Source organism: Carya illinoinensis, chromosome 7 (assembly GCF_018687715.1).
Source record: "Carya illinoinensis cultivar Pawnee chromosome 7, C.illinoinensisPawnee_v1, whole genome shotgun sequence".
In the NCBI taxonomy this organism is placed as follows: domain Eukaryota; kingdom Viridiplantae; phylum Streptophyta; class Magnoliopsida; order Fagales; family Juglandaceae; genus Carya; species Carya illinoinensis.
In genome coordinates, this window is record NC_056758.1 from 11,652,381 (window position 1) to 11,669,711 (window position 17,331).

Below are 17,331 nucleotides of genomic sequence, written 5' to 3' on the forward strand. Positions count from 1 at the left end.
GCCGCTCTCTGAAGCTTGTGGCATCCCTCATTTTTGTGTGTTTTTAATTTGTTATTTTACTAATTATTCTACCGGTTCCTTTATTTTAAATTTATTATTATTATTATTCTTATAGTGTTTTGTCGTTATTACTGCTTAAGCTTTTTCTCGTTATTATTAATTGTCTATTATTTATTGGCTCTTTATTTCAAATTATTTTTATTTTTGGATTTTACTATTTCATTTTTTTTAGTTACTGTGTTTTTAAGTTAAGCGGTGTTTTAAATCCTCACCGTTGAATCAATTTGTAGACACCAAGATGTAGGTCTAGGATTAAATCCCACACCCCATTCTTTTTTCTTCTGCATTTCCTTTTCTCTTTCTCCTCCCTCCCCCTTTGAACCCAACGGAAACCCCACTTTATGTTTTGTGCGGCAGCCTAGCCACCACCAACCACCATTGCAGCGCAGCACCTCCACCACCTCACTGGCAACCCACCTCTGACTAGACCCATCCCACGATGCCTCTCCTTCTTCCTTTTTTTTCTCTTCCCATTGTGCTACTGTGACCTAGCCGTAGATCCGCCACTAGCAACCCAACGCACAGACCCCAGCTCACCAATGACCTCCCCTATGAGCCTCCCTCTCTCCCCACTACCAGAACGAAGCCCCTAGCCCATTCTTCTCCCATTCAATTTCTCCTTCCCGCACCACCTTGCACCACTCTGTGATGCCACTGACTACCACTTCAGCTCCTCCTCACGCTGGCAAACACTCTCAACTAGGCCTAGCCCCTCACAGCAGCTCCTTCTCCTTCATCAAGAACCTAAGTCGAAATGGGTTTTCCTCCCTCTCATGGCTAGATCCCCAACGTGCGCCACCACGCACGGCTCCAAGCCGCCATCACCAACTCCATTAACCCTCCAAGCCCAGCCCAAGCCTCCCCATAGCTCCTTCTTCATTTTCCTTGTTTCAAGACCCATGACCAGTCTTTGTAAAATCACTACTTCATCGCTGCTCTGCCACTTTTGGTGTCACCTTTGGTAGAGTTTTCATTCCCGTCATTATATGTAATTTTCAAAGAATTAAATGAGATTTAAATATATTTTTGTACTAACATATTTTCTACAGTCTGATTGGTTGTGACGGGCCTTGGGTCCGAGAAGTGTTAGGAGATTTATTGTGGTTGTTTGTCAGATGTAGATTTTTGGGTCAAATTAGAGGATGGGTTGATTTATTGGGTTGGGCCATGATTGGGTATTTTTATCTGTTGAGTATTATGTCATGACATTCATTATTTTGTTGCATGCATTTTCATGTCTCATGGTTGAAAACTAGGTTTTTGTGTTGAGAAAGGATTTGGGTGCATGCGCATCATGACCACAAGTCGAGATAGGGCATTATATTGGTGGGGCTCCTCTGGTCACTCGGAAATATAATAAACTGAGTGACATCCCCTGAGTTGTCACTAGGCGACAATGGGATCAGACGAGATGGTAACGCTTTCGTGTCGACTTCGTGGCCCCTCTACTAATGGGTGCTAGAGGATGCTTGGTCACGAACGCGCTAGGTGCAAAGCTGGACATCACTCGTTACGAAATCACACACACGATTATTACCCCGTGATGTGATGAAGGGAATCAGGGTGTGTGGATGGTCCCTAAGGGAGATCATGGTGCATACGAGATAATTGGATATATAGGCTATTTTTTTGGAAAATGACAGATTTTGATTAAATGGATACGATGACCATTTTCTAAGAAAATGGTAGATTTCTGTTTGAGCCATTTTTTGAGAAAATGGCATATGGTATTTAATGGACTTATTTTGGGCAACATGAGATTTTTCGTGTGCTTTGGAAAAATAGTCATTTTTGGAGAAAATTATAGTTTTGGTCTCTTGCATGTTTCAACATATGTATGTATACATGTTGGTTGTTTAAATATATTTTTATATCATGGATTGTTTGGTTGGTTACTTATTGAGACTTATAATCTCACATTGCAGTGGATAGCGTTGAGCCTGAGGAATCGGTTTTGTCGGAGGAGTGACTTGTGCTCACTTTTTGGCTATGAGATTTATCTCCTCTTTTGTCTATGTATTTTGGATTTGTATTATATGTTACTGGATAACTGTAAAACCTATTTGAGGATATTTTACTTTCGTGGTTCTGTTTTAAAATTTTGATAGTTAGTTGACTATATTTTGTTCTTTGTTGCGATTATTACTCTACACTTATTGCAGGTTTACAAACTAAGTATTGGTCAATTGGGGTGCGTGACTCATGTTGTCATCATCCCAATATCACAATTCCCACCTTTTTATACATGGGAGTTAGGGTCGCCACAAGGCCCCTCCGCAATCCAAGGCCGAGTGCAGGCTTATATTGGTCCTTTCTACCCATGGGGTGTTTCGTGCATGGGCTCGTCTAGATCAGCCCTTCTATGCCATACCGTTCATTTTGCCAACTTACTTAGGGCGTCTAGCCGACGTCCTCAATTTGGCAGGGGAAGAGATGGACTTGGTGCTCAACGCCATTCTCTTTGATGCTACCCTGGTCCCCTTTCTTGAGTCTGCATCCTGGAGTTTCCTTCAAGAGATTCAGAGTATCCCTCTCTTTGTCAGCAAACGAGTGTGTGGAGGTCTTTGAACTTGACCCTGCCTTGACAAGCCAGGATGCTACATCTTACATAATTAAGGTCAAGGCTGGCAATGCCAGAATGAAAAAAAAAAAAAATTGAACAGCTAACATTGTTGAAACACGATGGTTGATACGGGAAAGTGTCGTTGAGCTTTAAAAATAAAAGAAAAAATGAATCAAACCCGAAGTTGTCGGGTCGGGTTAAAAACAACACGGCCTGACCTTGTTGCAGGCCTGCCTACTACATACATGTTGAGGGAAAAAATAAACATAGTTATGTGGTGTAGTACGACTGAATAGAATTTTCTATATTATAATTCTGGAAGTGGTTGAGTACACGAAAAGAAGCTAGGTAATTTGAAACTTGACTTGCAATCTTGGAATTAAACTTTTACAATCTTCTTCCACAAGGTATAAGTTAAAGCTGGTTGGATGCAGCAAGAGCAAGTACTTTATCTCAAGGTCCCTCTTCATGAATTGATCGAATAGGAAAATGAAAATGATTGCGAATTAAACATCATAGATATGTTTAACAAATTGTCAATTCCCATTCAACCCTATGTACAGGTACATCTTTTTCAAAAATCAAAATATATGTATATATATATATATATATATATTTGGAGTACGTACTATAATTAATAGAAAATGAAAATCCTTAATTTAAAGCCGGTCAATCCGAGCTAGTCTTTCAGGACGTAGAAGCTCTGTGGTATGCCAACTGCTTGCCTGAAACTGGAATGCACTTGATTAGCCAACCAATCGGCCATGACAAGGCTGCGAGTCCAATGCAAGCACCCCACTGCCCCCAATCCAGTCTCTCAGTACTGGCAAACCTCCTCAGAAACTCCACCATCACAAGTTGAAGAACTATTGTAATTCCAATAATTGCCAAGAACAATTTGTTATTGAGTAGACCCAGGAATATATTCTTCTTCTCTAGTTTCCTTGCATTGAATTCGTTGAAGACTTGACAGAGGACAAAAGTATTGAAAATAAGGGTGCTCTTAACCTTTTCATCCACACCAAAGATGGATCTTCCTTTGAATTGTAAAACCAGTAAGATAATTACCTGATACAAAGCTTGAGCAATGAGATTCCTCCACATGATTAGGGTTATAAGTGGTTCTGATCGGCCAACAGGTGGCTTTTCCATGAGATCGTTGGTCGGTTTATCAGTAGCCAAGGCTAAAGCTCCCAAGGTATCCATTATCAGGTTCACCCATAGTAGCTGCACTGCAGTCAATGGAACCTCCCCGGATGAAACAGCTGCAACAAAGTTGATGACAAGGGCAGCAGCATTCACCGTGAGTTGAAACTGAAGGAACTTTTGAATGTTGTTGTATACACACCTTCCCCACCTCAACACTGTCACCACAGAGGTGAAGTTATCGTCCAGGATTACTATATCTGAGCTTTCTTTTGCAACCTCAGTTCCTTGAATTCCCATGGAAAGTCCAATGTCTGCTTCCTTTAAAGCTGGCGCATCATTTGTTCCATCACCTGTAACTGCAACCACATGGCCTTTTCCTTTTAAGCATTGTACCATCAAAAGCTTGTCGAAAGGGGATGACCTGGCCATTACATGGATTCTATCGATCTTTTCCACTCTCTCCTCGGGTGAGTAATTTCTAAATTGAACTCCTTCAATTACAGCTTCGTTGTCTAGATTGCCATCTGGATGAAGAATCCCACATTCAATAGCTATAGCCCTTGCTGTGTGCACATTGTCACCGGTGATCATTTTGATATGAACTCCTGCGGCTTTGCAAGATTCCACAGCTGCTTTGACTCCTGGCCGACATGGATCCTTCAAGCCAACCAACCCTAAAAATGTGAGTCCATTTTCTTCAAGATTCTTAGGAACCTGTCCACCTTCATCTACCCTTTCTTTGTGGGCAAAGGCAATGCATCGGAGGCTTTTGGCTGCCATGTTTTTAATAATAATCTCGAACTGTAGCCTTTCTTCCTCATCCAGGGCTTTCAGCATCCCGGCCCTGTCATAGAAAGTTGAACACAAGGCCAGTATCATCTCAGCAGCTCCCTTCCAGTGAGTATGAACAGTCTTATCGCTCTTCCTGTTCACCAAAACCCCGCTTCTCTTTTTCTCTGAATTAAATGCCTCAACACGGATTGTCTCATAGTTCTGCTTAACTTCTTCCATATTCATTCCCAAATCTAACACTGCCCATGAAAGTATTGCTTTCTCAGTTGGGCTACCAGAAATTTCAAGAACTGATGCAGAATGTGCTTTGTAAATTGCACCAGTTGTGTTTAAAGCAACCGCTTGTTGGAGTAGTTTGTGAACGTCACCTGCCATACTCATAGATGTATCATTCTTCACTTCTTTTCCAAGCAAAACCTCGGTTACTTTCATTTCGTTTAAAGTGAGTGTTCCCGTTTTGTCGGTGCAAATGATTGTGGCCGACCCCATTGTCTCACAAGCAGATAGTTTCCGGACCATGGCATGATCAGCCATCATGCGTTTCATTGAATAAGCCAGCGTTAGAGTGACAGCCAAAGGCAAGCCTTCGGGAATAGCCACCACGATGATAGTGACAGCAGCAGCAACAATTCCCACAACTGAATTCATTATATCGCCAGAGTCTGTCTGGCTCCCATTGAATTCCCTTTTTCCCATGTCATCTTTCGTATTTCCTGTGAAGTATCGAATTAGTAGAACTAAAAGAACAAGTGCAGCCACCGACAATCCAACCTTCCCTATATATGAGGACAGCTTGTTGAGGCGAGCTTGCAACGGCGTCTCCTCATTCAAGTCGCGGTTTATCGAACTCATCATCTTGCCCCATGCAGTGTTCATGCCGACAGAAGTGACCAGCATGAAACCAAAGCCATCAGTCACCTTCGTGCCTGACAACATAAAAGGAGTCCTTTCATTGATCTCAACGTGGTCGCTTTCACCGGTCATGCTTGACTCGTCCACCTTCAAGGAATGCCCTTCCAAGAACAGCCCATCTGCGGGAATCTGATCACCAATCTTCAAAGACACAATATCACCCACGACAACTTCAAAGATCGATATTGGTCGGCGCCTCCCATCTCGCACAACTTCCACTCTTATATCGCTACTCTTTTCTGAAAGCTCCTGAAATTGCCTTGATTGTCGAAAATTGCTCACCGCTGACACAATGACAACCAAAAAGACAGCAACAATAATACTTCCACCATCGTACCACCCATCTTTCCAGCCATGTTGTTTGATACCGAAAGCAAGAGAGAGTACAGCACACGCGACAAGTATAAGAATTATTTTATCTTTAAATGCCTCTAACAAGAAGCTAAGAAATCTTTTTGCTGGTGGCTTTGGGAATTTATTTACACCGAAAACATTCTTTCTTTGTTTAAGATCTGCCTCGCTACCATTAACACCATCTTTTACATCTGTTCGAAGAATTAAGGCAATTTCTTTAACCCCTCCAAACTGACTCAAAGATTCAAAGTTTTTGTCCCTTACCATCTCAGCAAACGTATTTGGATCAATGTTGAGAAATGTAGCGGGCTGGTCGGCCGAGGAAATAGCCTCGTCGATGGGCGGTTGCACCTCGATGGCAACGTAAGAGAGGGAGCGCAAAACAGGGCCCTTCTTGTCAAGAATTAATTTCTTGGGAATAGAAGTAAGAACCCTTGTAAAGTAGATGACCGTGAAAGCCAACCGCCACCTTCGTTTGTGGGTCCTGGAGACAGACCAATTGGCTTCTTGATCACCGATAGCTATCTCCGCAGGCCTTCGCAACCTCATAGCGGAAATGAAAATGGAGGATAAGAGTGAAAGGGAGAGGATTTTGCGGGAATTGGAAACTTGCAATATTAGTAATAGCCAGTAGAGAAGTCAGATACTACCTATCACAATTTCTTCAGAATATATAGCGCCCGATATCGGTTACAAAGCGCAAACCCAAGACCACGAAGTTTCATCAGAAGTTTCAAGGCAGTTTCATTTACAAAAAAAATAAAAAAAAATATTCATTATAATCAATAAATTATTTTCTCGAAAAATCCGTAGGAAATCTCGGAATACTAATGGCGTGATCATACTCATATTGGGAAGTTAAAGACGTTGCTGGAAGAATCAACTAATTAAGTTCTGAAAATTATATAATTTTCTATTGATATGGATGAACCCCTCAAAGGTCAGAACAACCAACTCGCAGAGCAGTATAAGATCATATATATATATATATAAGGTTTATATATAAACAGATGAGATTTATGAGTTGTTTGGATTTAGAAACCATCTTATCTTATCTTATTATTATAATTTTTTTAAATTTTTACACAAAATATAATAAAAAAAATTCAACTTTTTCAAATCCTAATTCAACTTTTTCAAATTTTAAAACAGTAATAATATTCTAATAATATTTTATTCAACTTTCATCTAAAACTATATCATCTCATCTCCCAGTCCAAACAACCCCTTAATTAGACTTCATTTGAGAACACAAAGTATCTCATCTAGTCTCATAATTTTTCAAAATTTCATTTCCAAATATTATTTAAACACAAAAACTTTTTCAATTTTAAATATTCAACTTTTTCATTTAATGATCATTATAACCTCACCGTTACAACTTTTTTAAACTTTTAGATAAAACATAAAAAATAATTTAACCTTTTCAAACACTAAAATAAAAATAATATTAAAAATTATATTCCAATAATATTTTAACTTTATAATATTTTTATTCAACTTTTTCTTTCTTATTTCTCAAAACTCAATAAAACAATACCTTAACTTAAAAGTTCGTTGAAGGAAGCCTATAAATGCAAAGATTGCATCTTAAGGTACATATATAACACGCCAAAGGCATTTGTTCTTACGTCCGATCTTTTCTGCTCTCGAGTCACAATTAACGCACCCTTCTACGCGTCAGCCGTCTCCATTAAAGATTTATATTACTTTAATTTTGGGGTATTATCAATAATAATTTCTACCCCATCTAGCTAGCATTTGACGGATGATTACCCTTTTTAAAAACAGAAACACTACTACCCCGACCGAATTTTTCTACCGAATTGTGTTTTTATTTGATTTATCAAATTTTAATAAAAGATCTAATTAACGATCAAAATAGTTTTGATTATTCTATTTTTCATTGATCTTAATTAATAGTTGGATCTTAACCAAAGTTTTTGTCAAATTTTGGAAATTAGGATCATCATGTTAATATTCTAATTTTAGTAATTGGTTTTACGCATAGATTAAAACAATCATATTTTGAGGTGGAAAATTTGATTTCCTGGAAAAGCATTTTCGATTTTGATATTCGAGCACCATATATAATAATTACGGAAGTTGGTCCACTAGACCTACAAGGAAGTTTTTTATATTTATGGGAAATTTTAATGAAATTTCTGAGAAACAATCTGTTTTTGAAAAACGTCGACATGTGGAAGAATATTGTTTTTATTCTTTTTATTCAAACTTAGGGCCGTGGAGGTAATCTTTTAAGAATTATAAAAGATTTCGGTTTAGATCGATATAAGTGGAGGGAGTATATATATATATGTGTGTGTGTGGATATCCATCCCAAAAGCCTTCCTCAATTAATAGAATGTTCTTTTTTAAAAGAAATAGTCCCAAATATCTTTTCCACTCTTTTTAATTATGTATATAATTTCTCTTACGTTGATATTTATGACTGATAAATTTTATCAGTTAACTTGTATAAATAGAGTAATATTAGACTCCATATTTTTATCTTATTTTTATCTTACTATATAAGATATGACATATTTATTATTTATATAATAAGAGCAGAGTGAGATAGTAATGTGGTGTATAGAATTTTTCATATAAATATAATAAATCTTAGAATTTTACTAACTTTTTCAATAAAGCAATACAACTCTCATGGATCATCATTTTTTAGAGTTCTAATTGTTAATATAGCAACATTGATGGGTCTTATCAGGCCATATAATATTACTCACGTCATTCTTCAAGCTAGCTAGTAATAAATACTCAAGAAAGAATAGCGCGTTTGATTCTAAAAGTATAACTGAGGCAAAGAAACGAACTGATTCGATTGCAATGATCGAAAGCATTAAAGGGGCATGCAGTACTACACAAGATTAATAAAATGAAAGCCATTGATTCCTTACTCTTTAAGGGGAAAAACTCTTCAATTGCTTGCAAGAATTGAGTCACAATCTTATGCCTCACATTTCCTGGTTTGGAAAATTAAGTCACTTGCTTCAATCAGGGGGAAAGTCTATGGTAAGTCGAGGAGTCTCTAACACTACTCCTCTAGCATTCTTGAAATGGAATTTCCGTTTTATCTTTTCAAGCATTGTTTAAATAATCTTTTTTAAGTATCAATATGCTTTCATCACCATATTATATGTCATCGAACGCTTGAAACATTATTTATCATTTTCAGTTAATATCACATCAAAGAATGATCATTGTTAAAAGACTTTCAAATATTATTTTCACAATTTTCTTCACCTCCTCGTGAGAAGTTGTAGGTTTAGCTTCCAATGTAGAAAAGCTTTTATCATTGTAATGTAGTAGTGGAATCAACTTTTATCAAGTCTATATATGAGTGCCCATCACTCTTGGAATGGAATCTTATCTCTTTTGTTAAGTTGGAATGAAATTTCAAAGGTGCATTTTTTTCATTATTTTTTATGTCCTTTATGGAAATGTTGTATAGGATGGAACAAACTATATATAGTCAAGTCTATGAGTGTATATCTATATGTTATATTGTATTTTTCTTTTTAATAAGTTAATTATAACAAAGTTTTAGTACTGCATCTTGAATTTGATTCGTTAGAATTCTTATTCAAACTCTAGAATTCTTAAAGTGAGAGAGATAGACAAATAAAATGAGTCACACATGTAATAACCCGCTCCTATTATACAAATCATCATCCGAATCCAGTTTTCTTCAATTCTCACCTTTGGAAAATCTTTTACGATAAAGAATATTAATTTGAGATTTCACATTGGAAAGGCACAAGCTTCTTCCTTTTATATATCATGCATTTTAAAAAGAAGATATGTTCGCTACTTTAATACGAATATTGTGTTACACACGTACGTATATGTGTGCGCACGTGGGTGCACATATATTCTATATTTTCTTTTATTCCAATAAATTATAAGAAGTTTTAAATATACGCACGATCGATACCCTCCTCACTATGACGTACCTTTATTGCTCATCAATCCCTACTAGAATATACGACTAATTCGATCAATATTTTTAACAAGAATTAATGAACCCTTAACGTACAAGAATCATTGATGATCTTGCAATGTTAGAGCACCAACGCTAGTATATATTATTGGATCTTAAGACTTAGGGTTTTTTCCTAGTGGTAAAAGGCATTAATATATAAAGTGCTCCACCGTGTTGCCAACTTGATCAACCCGAAGAAATGACCAAATAATTCATGCGAAACCCAAAGAGGGAACCCATTCTTCCCTTTATCCTAAAGTAATTTCTTTTCTGAAATATCACTTGTTCTCTTTTACCCAAAAAGCAGATTAAAGAGAATCAAAGCACTTTCTACAATTCCGAACCCTTAAGTCATCCAATTGTTCCGGAGGTCATGTTTGGTAACACAAAAAATTTCCAAAATTTTCAAAATTTCTCATCATAAGTTTATTTCTAAATATCACTCAAATATAAATATATATATATATATATTCTATTTTAAATTTTAAATTTTTATCTAATCATTACTTAATCAATACTCAAACATAAACATTAACACAACCTTTACAAACTTCAAAACAAAAATAATATTAAAACTTTTTTTATATTCAAACAACTTTCTAACTTTATCTATTCACAAACTCTAATACAATACTTTTTATTTTTTTAAGAAAACAAAATTATTCAACTTTTCCTCCTCCTTTTCCCAAAACCTAGTCTCAAACAAATTCTCAAACTTATAATTATAAAATATTTCTAAACATTCTTGGTATCCAAACATTCCATAACATTGATGAAACACCTCTCGTGTCATATATCATTAACTTAATACGTAGAATTTTTAATTTAAGGAAAAAGATATATGTAATCATAGAGCACAAAAGCGTCACGCATTCCTTTCGAAAAATGTGAGTAAATATGAGACTCACCTGAAAAAAAATTAATTTATTAATAATAGACCTCATTCATTTTCAAAAGATCAGTATACGATACGCTTATACAACACATGACTGTATCTAACATTTTTTTCAAATACCGAGCAAAAAAATAATTTTTTTCAAAAAATGTTTTCTCAAACTTATAATATCAAATATCATTTTTCCGTTCATTTTCCATCCTATCTTAATCTTAAGTCCTATCTTTAATTTTTTGTTGCCCTATAAGTTCCTATCCTATCTTACACTTTTTCCATACAATCTATAATTTTCTAACATATTGTGCTTTTCCATCCTACATCTAATGGTCAATTGAGTTTTTTTTCCCGCCCTACATCTTTCCTTATGTTTTCTCAGCCCGTCCTATTTCATATTTTTGGCCTACTTTTTTCCATCCTCAAGGTGCCCACTTGGGATTTGAGCACTTTGCTTCTATTGAGTTTTTGCTCCCCAAGTGAGAGCATCTAAATTTTTAATGCTCACCTACCATTCGAGCTCTGTCCCATTATATTCCTCATCGAGATAATGAGCACTATATTTCTTTAAGTTACTTGCCAAGATGGAAAGTATTAATGTTCTTTTCATTGCATTGCTCACCATGGCGTGAGCAACTAACCTCATATTGCTTTGAGATGGGCGCATTGCCTAGGGGTAAAGCTCGCCTGCCATGCACTCTCTATACCTAGCCGAGATGACGAGTACCATCAATCGCTACATTGCTCGTGGTGTGGTGAGCAACTAGGTCTCATAATGCTTGCCTAACGTATGAGCAACATTCTTCCTTATAATACTTCTCTTGTATAATTCTATCTAAAGTCACACGGAGGAGGAGAATAGCTTTAAATTATTTAGGATACTTGAGGTCTTAGATTTCGTAAAGTTTATGAAATGAGTTATAGAATAGAAGGGTCTAGGTTCAACGGACTTCAAGGATAGATTTATGAGCATTTCATTTAAAGTTTGAGGCCCTATAGATTTTATGAATCAAGTTTGTGGGATTTAAGGTGGTAAGTTCAACAAGCATTTAAGGAATTAATTAAATTAGAAGTTTTAGATCTTGCCGACTCTGATAAGAAAATTGGTAACAATTGGGGCTTTATAAATTGCAAGCTTTATAAGGTGATTGATTTAGATTTAAGGTCATCGATCTTGCGGATTTCGGAGAATGATTCTTTTATAGCCTAAGGTTTAAAAATTACAGACTTGAATGACTGATTTGTAATAAGATTTGAGTTTATAATTCTACAGGTTGGTATGCTAGCTTGATCTATTCCGGAGGTTGATTAGTTTGTAGCCATTAAAATGGGGTTAATCAGAGTTCATTATTGATAATGGAAAATTTTCAGGAGACTATTTCTTTGGAGATTGAAAGTAATGATCTAGTTTGGATATTTTCTGGGGATTGAAGATGTCGATTTAGTTTAGAAAATAATTATTTTTAGCACGAGGTTATAGTGGCAGGTTTAGTATCTGATCGATATCAATTTTAAGGATAATAAGTGGTACAGATTTAGGAAATGATTCTTATTGGTTTCAAGGATATAGGTCTAGATGATGGAAATGGTAGTGATGGATCACTTGCACATTTGGAGGATTATTGGTTTTGGCTAAGGGTGCATGAGGTTGATGCGTAGGAGTGGTGAGTGTGTATAAATTTCGGAGAGTACATGTCCTAGTTTCATTTTTGGCTTGGAAGAAGTGCTTTTAGTAGGTGTTGAAGTGGAGTCAATACGATAGTATTAAATTCAAAGAACTTAGCCTTAGGTTTCTGATGAGTCAATCGGAGTGTATAGTCGAAGCGTGGTACCTAATGAAATGATGGTTGGCAGTAATTGTTGAGATTATTTTTAAGAATTAGTTATGACTTGAGGTCACATAGGAATTTATTTTTTGAGGCTATATTTTCCTTGGAGATCGAGCATCCAGTTGACAAAATTATAGACATTGTTATTTGACTTGAAAAGAGATTGTTAGGTCACCATGTGTGGTGTATGATAAGACTTGGAACTCAAAGTTTAGGCGTCAATTGTGGATAACATAACCAAATTTATGAGGTAATAAAGCTTCAGGATCCAGGAGTATTGTGCAATAGTTTTGATGGATTGGAGATTTGAACAGCATTGCCTGCTTTGAGGTATAATTGTAATGGGCTTTTGAAGGAACTAGTGGTGCTAATACTAGAGCTTATGAGAGTAGAAACAGGTGGGCGAGTTACTAAAAAGGTTTCAATAATATTTTAGTGAATTCAAAGGTGGTTGGTATTGGGTCTAGTCACCACTAGATTAGATGGTATTTAGAATTTAGGTGATGGGCTTTTAAGTATAGGTTATCGGTTAGAAGTATATAGGCACTTTTATTGGTTGGCCGGGATGACTTCGAGTCTTTTAGGGTATGTTCTTTATCTGAAATGGGGCGTGTATATTTTAAGATGATGTTACTTGTTTTCAATTTATGTTGCTAAGGTTGTTTAGTACTGGTTTTCTATCAACTATCGAGGATGTATTTTGCGGAACATTAATTTCGATTAAGGCAACAAGAGCCAACTAAGGAATGTATATGATAATTTATGATTTTGGAAGACGGAGTATTTTCTACCAAAGTGTGGTAAAGATTTTATTGTTAGTAGGTTGAGCTAGCTTGTAATGGATGGTGTTATTTTATGTGGACATAATTTTTATGCATTTGGGCGAGTTATTAGAGTGCGCACGAAAGCATGATATTTTGTAATATAGTGTTAGAGGTTCAAACTTCGTGCTGATCTTGAGGAATTACTGGTGACTTGAAATTTTGAAACGATACTTGTAGTTGGAGATTAATCATTTGGTTGTGAAAATTATGCTTATTGATGGTTAACTTGAGAAGCGGCTAATGAGTTACCAAAGTGTAGTTTACAACGAAGATTTAGAAGTTATAGTATAGGAGTCGATTGAGATTAGCATAGCTTATTATATGAAGATATTCAAAATTTGAATTTACTGGGTGTTGTATTAAGGTTATTGTGAAAATAGAGATTTTGAATTACAAAGCCACCCTAGGAGTACTAGACGTGATGTGCCACTGGGAGACTAGTGCGAGGTTGATGGAATCGCCTATAGGGGTAGACATGAGAGAGCAGTACTCATAGCTGTTTGGGTATCATTGATGGTATGTTTCTCTCAAGAGTGTACTATTCTGCGTTGTATCTTATATCTTACCTTGGTGTTAATGTTTGACCTTACCAATTTTGAAGACTAAATTTTCTTTTAAAGGGGGGAGGGTGTGACATCCCTCTTTTCCTTGTATTTTTAACTGTTTACTGTGATACCTTGTAGTTTAGTGTATTTTTATTGAAGGATTATTTAATTGATTTTAAAATTGGTTCTCTTGTTTTAAATTTATTGGATTTTTGTTGGATTTATTTTATGATTTTTAAGTTGTGAAATTTATTTTGATGTGCTTTCTTAATATTAATTATTGTTTTATGTTTAAATTGCTTTTTAATTTAAATTAGTTTATTTTTGGACTTTAAATTATTGTGTTGCTGGATTTTTATTTATTATTTTATTTTAGCTATTCACTGCGTTTAAATTATTTTATTCAATATATTGTTTTCAAATTCTTTACGTTGGATCAATTTCATGAAAGTTGTGAGGGCCGGACCTCATTTCTTTCCCTTCCTTTTTCTTTTTCTCATCTTTTTCTTTTCTCTGTTTCCCTTTCTTTTTCTCCTTTTCTTCCTTTGCTTCTCTCCTCCCGCTCGACAGACCCCTCTTCTTCTTCTCTTCCACCCGTTTCTTCATCCTCCACCCAACGCCGTCATGCGCCACCCGTGGTCATCGTCGCCCAACCCACCCTTGCCAATGACCACTCCTCTTAGATTCTAGCCCCAACTGTGCCAATGTTAGCCTCCACGCACAACTAGAAGCCGCGGCCAACTTTCATCCTAGTGCCACTATTGCGCCACCACTGGCCACCACCTCTTCACCACTACACCACCAACTCTTCAGCCATACCAAGCTGCACTACCTTATCCTCAAAGAGTTTTTGGTTTTTGCTATACTAGAAGCCCCATGACATGAGCAGAATTTTTTCCACAAATGCAAAACTACATTTAGCCTGAACATAATAGACCAAATCCTCAAAACTATGGAAATCTGCTTCCAACATCGACCATAACTCATGACTTTATCATCAATTTTGCAGCCTGAGACACTTGCAAAGAGCATGAACCATATCTTCTGCTATAGTAAGGCAGAAACTGCATAGGTCATCTGTAATCACATGTCTTAGCTTCAAATTGACTTTTGTAAGTAAACCATTCTTGCAAGCACGCCAATTAAAAACCTTGACCTTGCTAGGTATGTTGAGACTCCATATTCCTCTCAATAGATTCTTTTTAGCTGCTGTAGTTGAAGACTCAATATGTATTGCATCTTGTTCCACACTTCTGAAGAATTTATAAGCACTCTTGACAGTATAGACTCCACACTTTTCTGGCTCCCAAATCAGTCTATCAGGGTGGAGCCCAATCCTAAGTGGAATTCTGAATACTTCTATTCCTGCAGAAGCAAGTGGCAGCTTGACTTTTTGTACATCCCACCACCTGGTGGTTTGATCAATTAGTGACTCCACCTTCTGATTAATATCCACATCAACACCATGGATACAGTTATGTAACATTCTATGATTAGGAACCCAATAATCACTCCATGCATTTATCTCACTACCAGTTCTCGCTCTCCATCTGCAGCCCAGCTTCATATATTTCTTTCCCCAAATACCTCTCCAAGCATAGGAGGGTGAGTGACCTAGCTTAGCATTTAGAAAATCAATACATGGGAAATATTTTGCTTTATATATTTTGTGAAGAAGGTTGCCTTGCTCATTCATAAATCTCTAGCCTTGTTTGGCTAGGAGAGCCATATTAACAAGTTTGAGATCTCAAAGGCCCATTCCTCCATTTTCCTTAGACTCACACATCTTCTTCCAACTGACCTAATGGGTCCTATTCTCGTCATTTTTCTGTCCCCATCAAAATCTGGCCATCATCCTCTCTAAATCCTTACAGAAACTATCTGGTAGTTGAAAACAACTCATGGTATAAGTGGGGATTGACATAGCCACAACCTTGATCAAAATTTCCTTTCCCCCTTGAGACAAAAACTTTTCTTTCCAACACTTCAGGTTCTGCCATACTCTATACTTGATCTCTGAGAATACCAACTTCTTTGCACGCCCAATAAAAGGTGGCAGCCCCAAGTATTTATCATATTGTTGGTGTTGTTCTACTCCCCACAAGGTAAGAAGCTCATCTTGTCTGCTGGTTCAAACATTTCTGCTAAACACTAAGGGTGACACCAAAAGTTGTGGAGTAGTGGCAAAGCAGTGTTTTCAAGTGTTGGTCGTGGGTCGCAAAAATGAGAAATATGAAGGGGAGCTAAGGGAGGCTTGGGCTGAGCATGGAGGGGCTTACGGTGGTTGGTGGAGTTGATGGTGGTTACTAGAGGCCATGGGTAGCTGTGCACGGCCGAGATCGGGCCAAAGAAGTGAAATTCAAGAGAGAGAGAGAGAGAGAGAGTGTGTGTGTGTGTGTGTGTGTGTGTGTGTGTGTGTGTGTGTGTGTGTGAGAGTGGCTTTGCGAGGTGCAGATCGGGGCTGAGGGTGGCTGGGTTAGGTGGCTGGAGTGTTCACTGGTGGAGGAAGGAGCAGTTGGTAGCAAGGGGTGGCGCCATGGTGGCGTTGGGATGGAGAAAAGCCGTGGGCTGCGTTGGTCGCATGGGAGAAGTTGGCAGCAAGGTGGGGGCTAAGTTAGGAGGTGGTGGGTCACCAGCGTGAGGTGATGTTAGTGAGGTGGGTGGTGACAACTGGTAGTGCGCGGTGGCGAGGCTGGTCAAAGCTGAAAGACGGAGGTGAAAAAAAAAAAAAAAGAGGGAGGTCACATGGGCTGGGGGGGAAGGGAAGAGAGAGGGGGGGAAAAGGAATAAAGAAAAAAGAAAAAGGAAGAAAAACAAAAACAAAAAAAGAAAAAAAAAAAAAAAAGGAGATTAGATCTAGAATCTTCACCTTGGAGGCTTAAAACTGATCGAACGAAAAAAATGAAAACGATAGTTTAAATAAAAAACACAGTAATTTAGAAAATAAAATAGTAAAACTCAACAATAAAAATAATTTAAAATAGAGAGCAATTTAAATAATAAACAATAATTAATATCAAGAAAAACACATTGAAATAAATTTCTCACTTAGAAATCATAAAATAATACAATGAAAATCATATTAAATTTAAAACAAGAGAACCAATAATAATAATAAATAAAATAATTATTTAATTAAAACACAAGAAAATTCAAGGTATCGCACAGCTCTTTTGGACAGTTTTCTTCGACCGTCCAACAGATTAGCAACTAGCAGTCTGCTGGCGTGGTGCTTAGTGGTTGTAGGAGTCCAGTAGACAATAGATTGGCACTTCTTGGTGCTATGGACATAAAACACCAAAAAAGAGAAAAAAAAAACACTATAAACAACTCTGGCGTTGGCCGGATAGGAGGAGGGATGGAAGAGCCGAAACTCTAACCCGCCTCTGGATGGAGACAAGGAAATGATGCTAA

At 37.0% G+C, this 17,331-nt stretch overlaps 1 protein-coding gene across 1 annotated transcript; it reads right to left on the reverse strand.

The window, feature by feature from the left end:
• Positions 1-3,067: 3,067 nt before the first annotated feature.
• Positions 3,068-6,720, reverse strand: LOC122317004 (putative calcium-transporting ATPase 13, plasma membrane-type). Its single transcript, XM_043133885.1, has one exon. It carries the CDS (start codon positions 6,377-6,379, stop codon positions 3,311-3,313), a length of 3,069 nt encoding a protein of 1,022 aa, XP_042989819.1. The 5' UTR covers positions 6,380-6,720; the 3' UTR covers positions 3,068-3,310.
• Positions 6,721-17,331: the final 10,611 nt, after the last annotated feature.

What these genes read in the sequence shown, in the direction of transcription:
- LOC122317004 (XM_043133885.1), bottom strand. Translation starts at nt 6,379, where the DNA reads ATGAGGTTGCGAAGGCCTGCGGAGATAGCTATCGGTGATCAAGAAGCC.